The 13981-nt window shown below is 39.2% G+C and overlaps 1 protein-coding gene across 4 annotated transcripts in view; it reads left to right on the forward strand.

The window, feature by feature from the left end:
- Positions 1 to 13981, forward strand: part of SUGCT (succinyl-CoA:glutarate-CoA transferase) — a 372291-nt gene that overhangs the window by 266392 nt on the left and 91918 nt on the right. The window contains exon 13 of one of the 4 annotated variants that reach the window (XM_042476872.1): positions 12936 to 12961. The exons of the other annotated variants lie outside the window; for them this stretch is intronic. Coding sequence (XP_042332806.1) covers positions 12936 to 12961 — 26 coding nt within the window. The remainder of the gene's footprint in view (positions 1 to 12935; positions 12962 to 13981) is intronic. 4 annotated transcript variants of the gene reach the window in all.

A 13981-nucleotide genomic window follows, 5' to 3' on the forward strand; every position in this document is an offset into this window, starting at 1 on the left:
GTGTTGATTTTCCTTTCTTTGATTCTAGTTCCTATTTCTCTCTTGCCATGTGAGGATTGTTGTTTTCACTCACCTTTAAATTAAAGGCCAATGGCCAATTCTCAGAGCACATGGAGAGAAGGGAGGGGATTTTGTGACAAAAAGAAGCATCATCTGATAAGCAGCCCCCCCAAATTATTTGCACTGGAACAATCTGTGTGGCACAAATGTTTCAACCACATCCACATCACACACTTCATCTTTATTTGAAAAATAGTGAGCAACAGAACTCACAGAGATGCACATAAATGTACATCGGGGGGAAAATGTGTGAACAGCAAATGTGGAATGTATGAAGAGAATATTCACATCAGTGTGTTGCAAAAGCTGACATGTAGATAAGCTTCTAGAGAGGTGTTGCATTAAAAGGAACAAGTTATAGAATCGGATGCAATCAGATGCTGCTGTGATGTGATGGCAATCAGCTGTGTGAGGTGAGTTATATCAGCTCTGGAGACAGGTCTAATAGTTTACATAAACAGGGAACAGGAAGTGGTTCTTATCTTATTGGACAAGATCTCTCAGCTGATTAGAGCCTTATCTGCATGACCAAGTACAATGGCCCTCCCCTAGGTTGAGAGACTGGTTGATGACTTACCCAAAATTTGATTATGGGGTGAATAGACTGGATGATTTCTGCCTCATTTAGCACCAGAAACAGGTTTTACCCCATTTATCCTGCATTTAAAAAACTCACCAGTTGTTCTGGATCTTCCTGGAAGATTCAGAGCAGCTGTTTGAAATGTATCCCACTCAGCTGCCCAGCACCTCCACTTTTTTGTGAGCAGAACAAGGGGCTCAGCAATGCAGCTATCTCAGGCTGTATCATTCTGACCTCAGAGTAAAGCAGCCTAATAGCAATAGTAAGTACATTTCTATACTGCTTATCAGTGCACTAAGCGGTTTACAATGTGTGAGCTAATTGCCCCCAGCAAACTGGGTACTCATTTTAGCAACCTCAGAAAGATCCAAGCCTGAGTCAAGCTTGAGCCCCTTGGCTGGTATTGAACTTGCAACCTTGTGGTTTGTGAGTGAGTGGCTGCAGAACAGGCATTTAACCACTGCACCATCAGGGCTCCTGCAGAGGATGTGTATGGCGATTGAGTGGAATGTGCATGAGTTCACAGAGGGCTTGGTTGACTCCGATCTGTCTTCTCTCAGCTTGCATTGTATCAGGGCAGCTCTAGGACCAGGATACTCTGGGCTGCCGTGTTCCATTACAGGCAGAGCCTTGGCCAGGAAAAATACAATGCAAGCTGAGAGAAGACAGATCGGAGTCAACCAAGTGTCTACCTCCTACACAGATATGGCTGTTAGGCAGCCTGAGCAGATAGCACTGTTCTTGACTGATAAAAACCAGTCATGCTGGCAAGAGATAATATTTCCTTCCAATTTGGCTATGCTAAATAGAGCAAGCATTATGAAGTTATTTGAGCATTGGACTATAACTCTGGAGATCAGGGTTTGATCAGCTAGGTGACCTTGAGTGAGCCACACACTCTCATCCCTAGAAAATTCTGTGATAGGATCGCCTTAGGGTTGGCATAAGTCAGAAATGACTTTAAACCACACAACAACAAATAGATATGTTTCCCATTATGTTGGTAATGGATGCCTGTGATAGATATTTATAGAGTGGGCCCTCCCCTTATGCAGGGGACCCTTTCCAGATCCCCCCATGTAAGAGGAAATCCACTTATGCTCATGCCCCATTGGAAACAATGGGGCCTGGCAGTGCGCATGCATGCCATTGCTTCTATTACTGCATGGTTTCTGCATAAGATGGAAGCTGCGTATAGCATACCCACCGTGGGTGCGGGCACCATTTCCTTTATGTCACATGGCTTTCAGCATAAGCTGAAAGCTGCGTATGGGGCACCTGCATATGATGCAGGCGCACTGTATTTGTCAAGAAAATTCTCCATCTAGTGACTCAAGTTGGATTTTCAGGCTTTAAACACAGGGGTGCATTGAACATTCTCCATTATATACCTTTATAGACTTGTGTATACTCCTTATATTGCATGGTATATTTAAAATGTCTATGGAGATTAGTGTACTTCCTTTTAACTTGACAGGATAAAGGTGCATCTATTTTTAAAACAGGTTTTATCGCATTCACCTGTAGCTAGGCGAATGCATCCCATATGCATCCCAAATACCAGGTAGGCTTATTCTGCAGCTTTTCAAGAATGGGATTTCCCCTTTCATGAAAATGTGCAGAATAAGCCTGGCTGGCATCCAGGATGTAAACATCGGGGATAAGGCATGTCAAAAGAAAGTGCACTAATCTCCTGTGTGTCATGGTCTTAGACCTAGGGTGCTCATTCTCTCTCTCTTGCATCCCCCCTCCTCCTCCTAACAATTTTTCCTTGTTAGCATTGGCTGGATAAATTGGAAGTAAAATGAAGTTGGAGGAATAGTTGTGCTTCTGAGGAACAAAGATGTAGGATTCAACACTGTGCTACTTTTTTCAAAAGTAATAATAATAATAATAATAATAATAATAATAAAATTTATTTATATCCCGCCTCTCTACAAAATGCAATCGATGCGACTTACAAGATTAAAATATACAGACCAAACCCTCAACCCACCCCCCCCCCTTAAAATACAATTAAACAATGTAGAATTTAAACATAAAACATATTTAAAAATGAAACAATAGCTGTGGTGAAGTCAGAGGTCAGCAATTAGATTTTCCTTCTGATAACCGGAGAACTATTCAGGAAAGGCCTGCCGGAAGAGATCCATCTTTATAGCTTTTAAAAAGCAATGTGACGGATCTGGTCCGACAGGCCATTCCACAGTCTGAGAGCAACAGCTGAGAAGGTCTTCTGGGAGGTTGTAGACAGCCTTGTTTTACAGCCTTGTAACAAATTTTTCCCCAAGGATCTAAGTGTGTGGGGAGGATTATATGGAAGGAGGTGGTCCTGAAGATAGGTTGGACCCAAGCCATTGAGGGCTTTAAAGGTGATCACCAGCACCTTGTACTGGGCAGCCAGTGTTCCATATAATGTGTAGCTTGTCTGTGGAAAGCATAAATAAAATGGACATTGCTGCATGGAAAATATTTTATTCCACCAATCCTTCAAAAAGGAGGGCACTTGTAATCATATAATCAGACTCATTAGCTATATAGCACAATGACTGCTATCTGCCCTTGAGGAGTAAAGGTGGGAGAAAGAGAAAGCCAAATATATAAAATGGTTAGGATTATCTGAATAGGCTACTTTGCTTGGGATCCTAGCACTTTGAAGAGACTTTCATTATTTCAGCCCATTCCTATGCATGCTTACTCAAACGTTAGTCCATCTGACTTCAATGGCATTTAAGGCTGAGTAACTGAATGTAGGATTGCATCCATAAACTCTAGTTATTTCAGTTCTGAGCAGTAAGTTCGCATAGTAAATTATCATTTAATAAGGACAATTTGTTATGTCAGAAATGGAAACAGAAAAAGGAAATGAATATTTTGTTTTGTGTTGGGAGGGGTGTTGTTGAAGATGGTTGTCAAAAAAATGGTCCCCATATTACCTATGCAATTCTTTTTTTTTCTTTTCTATTTTCTTTCGAAGAATGGGTTTATAGTCTTGCTTGTTTGCGGGAGCCATAATATTTAATTATGATAATATTTAATTTTTGTTTTATGTGTGAGTCTGACACTTTATACCTCTGCTGTGCTCCATTTAATTATTATCTTTCTCCCTAGATCATTGTTTCCATTGGCCTTTTGTTTGTTTAACCAACTTAATTTTATTGACACGTTTCTTTTTTATATGTCTTATAAATCAAGTTAATAGAACAATTTATCAACTCCTAACTCCTTAAATGGAGCACGGCAAGAGTATTTTTTGGACTTTTCATTCTGATTTTTATAAAAATGTTGGCATTCCCCACAACCCAATTGAGTAGCACTTACCGCTTTGAATTGCTGGCAACAGTCCATTAAAAGACTCATTAAGTTTCAGCATTGTTAATAAGGTTGAAATTAGAACCCACAACACTCTTTAACATTTTCAAACGTATTAGCTTCTTGTCTTTGAAACAGTTTGTAGGACGAGGAGACAACTGCATAGGGAGACGGACAAAGGGGCGGTAAACTGAACAAGGCTGTGGAAGACTTCTAATCTCTTCTCCCCTTTGCTGTGAAACACAGATCTGACCACTCTGTGTATATGAATGAGATAGATCAGAGCTTGGCAGTGTGATAATTTACTTTAATTCTCAGGTGCCATCGGTACAAGCAATGTTCACCAGACTGAGTTTATACATGATTTACTAGCATCTGACCTGTCTCACAAAGTTAAGTGCTACTGTTTAGTTCAATACCAAGTATATCCTGTACTGAAACTGGATTGATAAAGTGTTCCATGTAATTCATTATGATTTAATTTAAGGTAACAGCTCAGAATTATTTTTGTTTCACTGCACATAAGCACCAGAATGCAATTTGTGCCAACATTTCTGTTGCTTATTTTTAGTAGGACATCTGGCTACATTCAAGAGTCATATTGGGTGACCAAAAGTAAAACATCCCAGGTGTAGTTATGTGTGTGCAATGCTTAATTTTGTCAACTTGCTGAGTTCTAAATTTTTAATACAATTCCCCACTATTTTCTTCCATGTTGGTGCAATGCCCTTCTTGTTGTGTTGTAGTGTTTTGCATGGATACAGTGGTAAATTTTTTTAGACAGATTAATGTATTGTGAAACTAAAGCCTGTGAAGTCTTTTTTTACAAAGTGACTAAACACACATGATAGTTCTTTTTAAATATTTTGTACTTTATTTAGTACATTTATTTTTGCATCGTTACATAATATCCTCCTCAGACATTGACCCTGCCTTATCCATATTGTTTCTATTAAGCATCTAAGCTTATTGAAGCGTCCAAACTTCAGCAAACATACTATTTCTTATTCTTTAACGATTATTAATAGACTTGGTTCCACACCTTGTCTGATTAAATGTCGCCTATTGTATGGCTTGGCAGTTGTCTTCACCCTAAGGACAGAAGAGGCGACAGTCTTGATCAGACAAGAGGCGCCCAAACACACTTGGCACATCAACAGATGCTCACAATTTTTGATTTATACAACTTTGCCAGACGCGGGTTTATTCCTTCTGGAAATATGTGTAACTTAAGATTTTCTCTGTTTGCGATGTTACATTTGGCTGAACACCATTCATTTGAATGATGGTCCTCGTTACATGTTGGGTTTCAACGTCTTCCTTTTTTAAAATGTGTCAAAGAAAGTGTCTAGTTAATGCTAGGCGGAAAGCTTCTTCCTTCTGAAATCTGATCTTGATTAGATCTTTCACATTAAGTCAGAACACTTCATATAGGAACCATATAGCTGAAATGACTAACTTTCACTATTGCAACACAATGGTTTATTTTTCAAATCTTACGCTGATTTCATATCCCTTATTTATGGGGAAATAAATGATAGGATTTCAGTCAGAAATTTGACAACACTAGATTTTTCATCCCTTCTAAATGGCTAGTATTGATACTTGAAGTTTCAAATCAGCATTTCAGCTTTCTACGTCAGATTTGTGATCCAGTGTACTTAACAAGATTTTCATTATCCTCAACCCTCTTTTAGTTAGCCCCTTACAGTCCTTGTAGAAATTATTAGAGAGCTTGGAACAGTGTGATACATTCCATATGTAGTGCTTGCTGGAATAAACAGTGCACAGGAGACTTGTCAGATGTGCAGACATTGGGGAGCTATTGATCTCCATGAGATTGTTACACACATTTCAGTTTATTCAAAAGTCCAAATGTGAAATCCAGCACATGAAGCTTTCATCGCTATCTGTGATATTCTTCTGAGGCTTTGACCTGCAAGTTCACTGTTGGATCGAATTTTTGTTTTTACTAAATGAAGAACAATGCCCATATTTTAAATTATCCTTTGCCATTTAAAAGATCTATGCATAATCTAGCAATTTTTTAATTCACAAAAAAAGGTTAGGAATATGTTTAATCCCATTGATGGTGAGAGTGTACAAAGGTGCCAAAATTAGTCAAGCAGTAGAAAACTGGCATACTTGAAGAAGAGCAGGTTTCTCTCAGAACAAGTCAGGCTGATCTTTCTGCCTCATTAGTCTTATATTCTTTCTTGTTGCCTAGATGAGAAGATGGAGTTTGTGCTGCTCAAGAGCATACTATTTTATATTCTAGCCCTGGCCATTAGTTTGATGATATTAAACTATAGTAGAATATCATGTATGGGGAAGTGGAAGGTTTCTTGTGGCATGTTTGTGAGGATTGTGACAGCTAACCAATTGACAATGTAACATACTTGATGAAAGAAGGTATACTTTTATAGCTGACTTAGGGTTGCCATAGAAGATAGTAATTATTTGAAGGTGTCCTCCTCTGCTTGGAGAGTGGTTTAGTCCAAAGGCCAATTCACATCACACACACATAGCATTATGTTTCTGTTTTCACTGCCATGGCCACATCTTTGGAGATCCTTCCTTGGAAGTCTTTAAGCAGAGGCTAGATGACCATCTGCTGGGGATGTGTAAACTTACAGCACTTTATAAATAAAGGTTAATAATAATAATAATAATAATAATAATAATAATAATAATAATGCTTTGATTTGGATTTCCTGCATGGCAGGGGGTTGGACTGGATGGCCCGTGCGGTCTCTTCCAACTCTATGATTCTATGATCCAATGACATTCTGATGTTTAAACTTCAGAAAATCCAAGGATACCATAAAATGGAATCATGGAAATGAAAATGGAATATAGCTCTAAAATTATGTAATATTAACGGGTCCCAAGTCCACTTTAAATATAAAAAGCCAAAAGGAAGCAGAGCAGGGAGCTTGTAGTTGTCTAATACTGCAGCACCACCTTGACAAAGTCTTCGTCACACTGTTGAGATGCATTTTTAATGAAATGATAGAAATTACTTCCAGGTTATCATTTTCTGAAGATGCCAGCCACAGATGCTGGCGAAACGTCAGGAATAAACTCTTATAGAACATGGCCACATAGCCAGAAAAAACCCACAAAAAACTATGAAACTACTTCTGTTTTTCAATTCAAAAATATAAATCAACATATATCAAGTCTCTCTTCTCTCTGTTCCTCCTTTTTGTTGATATATTTGTTCTATTTGTTCTTTTTGGTTGATAAGTAATTGGTCACCCTAAAGTGCTTTCAAGCTTGTTAAATGCAAACCAAATTTCAGTTCTACTGTGCAACCTTAATTTTACCGTGGATTCTAGATAGTCACTTCCTCAGAAACTGAGTCAATAACATTTATTGTGTCTAATGTATTCTGGTGTATTTATACTGATTTATAATAATTTTGACTGTTTCATCCATAGTCACTTCAACTTATGTATTTAGAAGAGTCTTCTCTAACTTTTCTGACTTTTGATTGTTGTTACTTGTATCAGTGGTGTCATTAGGGGGGTGCAAGAGTTGTGGACCACACCAGGTGATTCCTTAAGAGGAGTTGACACCACTGTTCCTCAAACATCTACCTAATGGCAGAAAGAGGCTGTGGCATTCACTTGTGGCCCATTAAAGCACTGTAGAGATGGTGTGAGTGGGGTGAGAAAGGAGAAGCCCCAGGTTTGTTTTTTAAAATAAAATTTTAATTTAATTTTTAATTTAATTTTAATTTTTTAATTTTTCTTTAAAAACATCAATTTTTAAAATCAATTTGTCACTTTAAGCACATGAAACTATGTATATGTAAATACATTTAGGCTGTGCATATGATATTTTAATTTAAATGTATAATTTTAATTGTATCAGATACCCCACGTTTCTGGCCCACTTATGCATCTCTTCCTTTACTACTACTTCCATTTCTATCCTCAATAAAGCACTGTAAAAATTTCCCTATTAGCTTTTTTGGATCTCCATTTAACATTTTGCCCATTTCCGAGTCCTTGTTTTCAAATCCAAATAATTTATTATTATTTTGTATATTTTGCAAATTTGGGAACCAATTTATATTCAATTCCTTTCCTTTTAGTTCATTCTGAGTTTTCCCATTTTACAGTTTTTTTGTGGGTTTTTTGAGTGATGTGGCTATGTTCAAGAAGAGTTTTCCCTGATGTTTTGCCAGCACTTGTGGTGGCATCTCCAGAGAATGCTGGCATGGAAAAGGGCGAACGAGTGGACACACACACACACCACACCACACACATGCTGTGTTACCCTGGTTAGGGAGGAGTGATTTCCATGTTAATCTGTGTATTGTTCTGTTGTTGAATGGCAAGGCCTCAGGATGGGAGGATAAGCAAAGAGGATTAGTGTCGGTTGACCATGCCAACAGCTGTCAGGTCTGAATGCACAGGGAACCCATTGAAATCCACAAAAACCAAGACAATTTTAACAAGAAAGAAGAAACCCCTAAAGTTAGCAAAGCGGCTTGACAGCCCACCCCAATAGGGTGGGCTGGAGCCGCCCGTTTTTACACCTGACAGAGGCTGCAGCAACCAAACACCATGACCTTCATTAGGACTAAAAGGAACCTGCTGAAAGCTGGTTCTTTTCAGTCTGAACACTGGGTGCCATGAGTGCACCAATAGCGTACTTGCACGTAGAGATGACGCAGTGACCTTTAGACACTGCACCGTGCTTGTGTCATCATGGCAGGCCCCGTGTGGACAGAGCTGAGCCATGATGGCACTGCCGGCGCGTAGTAGGGCTCAGAGGCATGTGGTAACTCTGCACTCCTGAGCCTTAAAATTGGCCCCAGACCGCGGCTTTCTGACAGTCTGTACCGAGCCAAAGTTTGGCTACCAGTCCTGAAAAACATTAAAACATTAAAATCAAAACCCAGTAAAATGTGAATGAAAACCACCCATGGTCAGGGGTTTTCCCAGCAGACAATGATCACTAATTAAACAGATGCTAATCCTCTTTGCATATCCTCCTACCTTATATATACCATCTATATATAAGTTATATAGCACAAGATCTCAAAATATATTTTTCAAACAATAGTCATAACTAATCCTTTTGTATTCTTAAGCAGTTATTTAACAATTGGTTCTAATAATTATATCAACTCTTTAAACACTTATATTTGTTAGTTTCGGCTTTGCAGTTTATATCCAATATATTTTTGATTTTAACAGAGGCTCAAAAAGCTAATATACATATGGATTGAACAATTTTTTTATATTTATTGTTCACACCCCCCCTTCTTCAAGTCTATTCATTTTCACTTTAAGTTTGCTTCAGAAAGGAAGGGGTGCAAGAGAGAAGGAAAGAAAAAGAAAAGAAAATTCTATTTTTTCAATACCTTATACAATTAATCAATTTAGGAAAAGTTAAGAAACATCCACATAGCTATTAATATTCACAGTTGACACTTATATGTTTTATAGCCTTCTTTATACTATGTGTAATTTTGGCACTGTACAGACGGGCCCTATGGGGTGCCGTTGTTATGTGCGAGGGGTGGCGCTTCCAGACCCGACTCGCCCCTCCCATGTGACAAGGGTGTCAAAATGGCGTCGCTCTGTACATATGGGCACTGCCATTTTGATTTGACGGGTGCATAGCGTCTGCACGTCCCGGCGCCTTTGTAACGCCGCAAGTGCACCATTGGCACCTTGCAGTGTCACAAAGGCGCCACAAGAAGAACTCGCTTTTTGCGGATTCTTTTTGCTCTGTGACGGAGCTGCGCGGTTTGTCCGCTGTGGCTCCCTCGCAGAGCAAACCAGGGCGGTGGAAGACCGCTCTTTTTGGGCATTCTGTATCCCGCCTTTGTCCCCGTTTTACCCCACCTCCATCTCGATCTCTGTTGCAGTATCATTCAATTCAGGAGTAGGGGTGGGAGTGAGTCGGTCCTGGAACCAAAACTACAGCAGATACCAAGTGTCCACTGTATGTTTAATATATACTAATTTGTTATCTGAAGGGCTGCAATCTCCTTCTTTGCTATTTGTCTGAAAATTAATTAACGCACTGTGCTATTAACAATAGGTTTTTCTAGGAATAATGTAGTAGCCTTGCACTATTATTACAAGCGCTGCCTTCAGTATAACTTGCTGCTTGTTGTTGTTGTGTGCTTCTAAGTGATTAATTTTATTTATTTATGTATTTGTTTATTTATTTATTTCTGATGGTTTCCTTGGCAAGTTTCTGCAGAGGGGGTTGCCAGTGCCATCCTCTGAGGCTGAGAGAGCGTGATTTGCCCAAGGTCACCCAGTGGGTTTTTATGCTAATAAAGGAATCAAGGCTTTATCCAGAGTCATAGTCCAACACTCAAACCACTACACCATGCTGGCTCTCCTCCTCTAACTTGCTTCCTTAAGTGAAAAGTGAAGACGAAGAAAGGGACTTAATTTTGAGATTGGTCTAATAAATTGGGTGAGGAAATTGCAGTGGATGTTTGTGGCATGCCTGGTAGAAACTAAATGGCCTGCAAGAACAGTGATACAAGGCTGCCATGGCTGGGAGGGTTTTTGATTGGCAGGGATGATACCATCCACTCCCGGCCTCAGAATTCCTTCTGAACGGAGCTGTAATTCACATATTAGCTGGGTATGTGTGTCTGTGCATGTGAATGAATTTCCCCAGTTATCCCTTCTATTATGCATTGTTGTGAGGTATGCTGTTGTTATGCAAAGTATGTTGGGATACTTTGTCTTGAGTGGGTAATTACGACTCACAGACTTTACAAATGACTTGATCCTGGTATGAATTCACACAGTGCCCTTCACTTTAGAATTTGTTGGGGACATGGCTATGGGAAGTGTCATGCTGAGTGTCTTAAAATAAAAACTTACCAATACACCACTATGTAAGACCATTTATGGCATTAAGTTTATCACATGAACAAATAAGAAAGTTTACCTCTTCTGACTTGAATTCAGGATCTGGGATGCCCCCAGATGTTATCATACCTAAATTGCTGCTATCAACATGGGATGCCACTGTCCGGATGCATCCTGGGCCAAAGCCTCACTCAGCCAGCACTTTTTTGAAGTTGGGGAGCTTCCAACTTCAAAAATTGGCTGGCTGAGCAAGGTTTTGACCCAGGATGCATCCAGGTAGAGGGCCCCCCTTGTTGATCATACATTCAGGTGCCAGATTCTGTCCATACCAAAAATGGCAGTATGTTAGGTGGGCTTTATACAGAGCTGCCTGCCTGCGAAGAAGTGGTGGAAGAATTTCTGAAAACAGGCCATCCCCTTTCCATGTTGGACAATGAAGTGAGTCAAATTGAACCCAGTCCAGCTGTTCTCACACCAAAATCCTTTAATTACAGCTGCCACCTTTTTTCATCATTACATCTAAATACATTTTACAGTATTGACAGTAAATTCAGTCTAAAGATGACTGCAAATGGCTTCAGGAAAAGGCTTCAAGGGGGGAAAAAAACCACATATTTAACTTCTGCTTGGAGGTTTGTGTGCTTCCAATTATACAACAAATAAGTACTGTAGTGTGAACATGGATATTTCCAAACATGATATCTGCAATTGTAGCAGCATTTTGTCCAGCATCCTGTGGTGGAAGCATGTAAGTACCCCCTGGTTTGAGCTTCATTAATGCCATATGTGCACCAGATTTACAAGTTGGGAATGATTTTCTTTAGTGGAAACAGTCACATGAACCAACATTTTGTGCTTTTTTTTTTAAAAAATGTTTATTTGTTAATTATACAATTATATCATATTATGATCTGCTCCTGAATTCTGGGGGGCGGGGGACCTGCAGGTGGATAAGGGAGGATAGAAATGAACATACAAAATAATTTTAAAAAGTATTTGGCTAGCGGCCCAAACAGACAGGCCAAAATAAAGCTGCTTCGGGTTACATTGGAGGTATGCTGCTTAAATGACACATGCATCTCAAGAGGCCAGAAGCTGGACCAAAGCTGTGCTCCAGTCCTTAGGACTGGAGCGTGGCTTTGGCGTGGCTTCCAGTCTCTTAGGACGCATGCATCAGTTAAACAGCATACCTCCAAAGTGAACCGAAGCTGCTTTATTTTGGTCTGTCTGTTCTGGCCCTATGTTTTCATTGATAATGATAGTTTGTTACTATTGCAATTACAATTTTGAAAAAGCAATGGTTTACTTATTTGGTTTTTTTAAAAGAAGTAATTAAAATTGTTACTTTACTTACTTTTAAGAACTTCAGTGCTTCAAACTATTAGCCTGTGCTACAAAACACACCCTCCTTCCATTCACCTCAATAGCAATAGCAAGTACATTTCTATACTGCTCATCAGTGCACTTAAGTACTACTTAAGCCGTTTACAATGTGCAAGCTAATTGCCCCCAACAAGCTGGGTACTCATTTTAGCAACCTCTGGAGGATGTCAGGCTGAATTAACCCAGAGCTCCTGGCTGGTACTGAACTCACAACCTTGTGGCTTGTGAGTGAGTGGCTGCAGTACAGGCATTTAACCACTGCACCACGAAGGCTCATACCTCAGTGTCATCTCATCATGTTCAACAAAGTATGAAGCACAGTACCAGCCAGCATTTGAAGCATGTGATATTCTTCCTCCATAATTTAGTGAGGACATAGTCTTGCAATTCTAAATGTTACAGTAACAATGCATGGAGTGCAGTTGTCCCAGAGCTTGGAGAATCAGTTTGGAAAAATACATATTTGTAGTTATGGTTCTAGGACCCATTATAGTTAACTTTGAACAAAAAAAAAATTCCCCTGCTTCTCAGAACTAATTAAAATAGGTATTTGTTGTTTTTTTTTTTAAATGAATGCACTGGCACAAGACACAGCATGAAACAGTGCTTGAAGCATGTGATATTCTTCCTCTGTAATTTAGTGATGGTAAGCTATTGACTTTAAAAATAATGTTACCACTTATCAGTTATGCCTTACTGAGTTACAACCACAATGTAACTGAATTCTACCTTCATTACAGGAAAATGAATTCATTACTTCTTATAGGTATGTAACTAGCTATTGTCAAGCTTTGACTTATCCACCATTAATTTATAACTGCAATGATATGTAGTTATACGCTTCTTGTTGAAAAAGGAATTCACTACAAGTGACTTGTTATGTGCTCAATAACCAATATAATAAACAATAACTATAATGTATTGTTCTGGCAAATGCAATCTCTGTTAATTGAAAATGAAAATTCAATTTGATTTGAAAATGTTGCAGGCGTGAAATTGTGGTATATCCTGGTGATTTTCAGTGGATATTTAAGCTATTCTTTCCTGTTCAGTCTTTTTCGTTTCCATCTTTGCATGTGCTGTGTGCACCTCACTCTACACCCCCTCCTTCACTCCCTATTTGCGAGGGATGTGTGTAGATATTACATTTAAACCTTAATTTTTAAACATGCCTTGAGGACTGTTTCTGAAAGCTTATTCTTTGGGGACCAGAGTACCATCTCCCCACTCAAAACATAAAGAACTAAAAGTTTATTCATAACATTTTCCATGATCTGTTTCCCAGACCGAGCTTTGCAAATAGTTTTCTTTAAAAAAAAAATACTTTGCTGTCTTGCAGTTCAATTTCCTGTAGCACCAGTTATGCTGAGAATCACAGTCAGCATATTATCTGAAAATTTTCTGGATTGTAACATGCAAACTAAGCTAGGAAGGGTAAGGGAAAAGCAGGAGGGAGAAAGTTCCTTCCGTTCTGAAAAGTAATTGTCCTGATGTGATGGATATTGCAGTTACCTGTCCAGGGCTGGAAAACCTCTAGCACAGGGAAGTCTATAGAATCATCACTTCATTACTGTTTCCAGTAACTCCATGCTGGGCAGCAGCTAAAATGAGAAGCAATTAAGGCCCTGCCCTGCAACAGCACAAGCATTTTGTGTGCACATAACTGTAAGACAGCGCAGGCCCATATGTTCAGCTCCATTGCTCAAGTGCCTTAGAGAGTTGTTTGTTTTTTGATGATTGTGATGCCGTAGAGGAGAGGGAGTGGATTAAAGGTAGTGTTGAGGAC

Source organism: Sceloporus undulatus, chromosome 6, assembly GCF_019175285.1.
Source record: "Sceloporus undulatus isolate JIND9_A2432 ecotype Alabama chromosome 6, SceUnd_v1.1, whole genome shotgun sequence".
Classification (NCBI taxonomy): Eukaryota; Metazoa; Chordata; class Lepidosauria; order Squamata; family Phrynosomatidae; genus Sceloporus; species Sceloporus undulatus.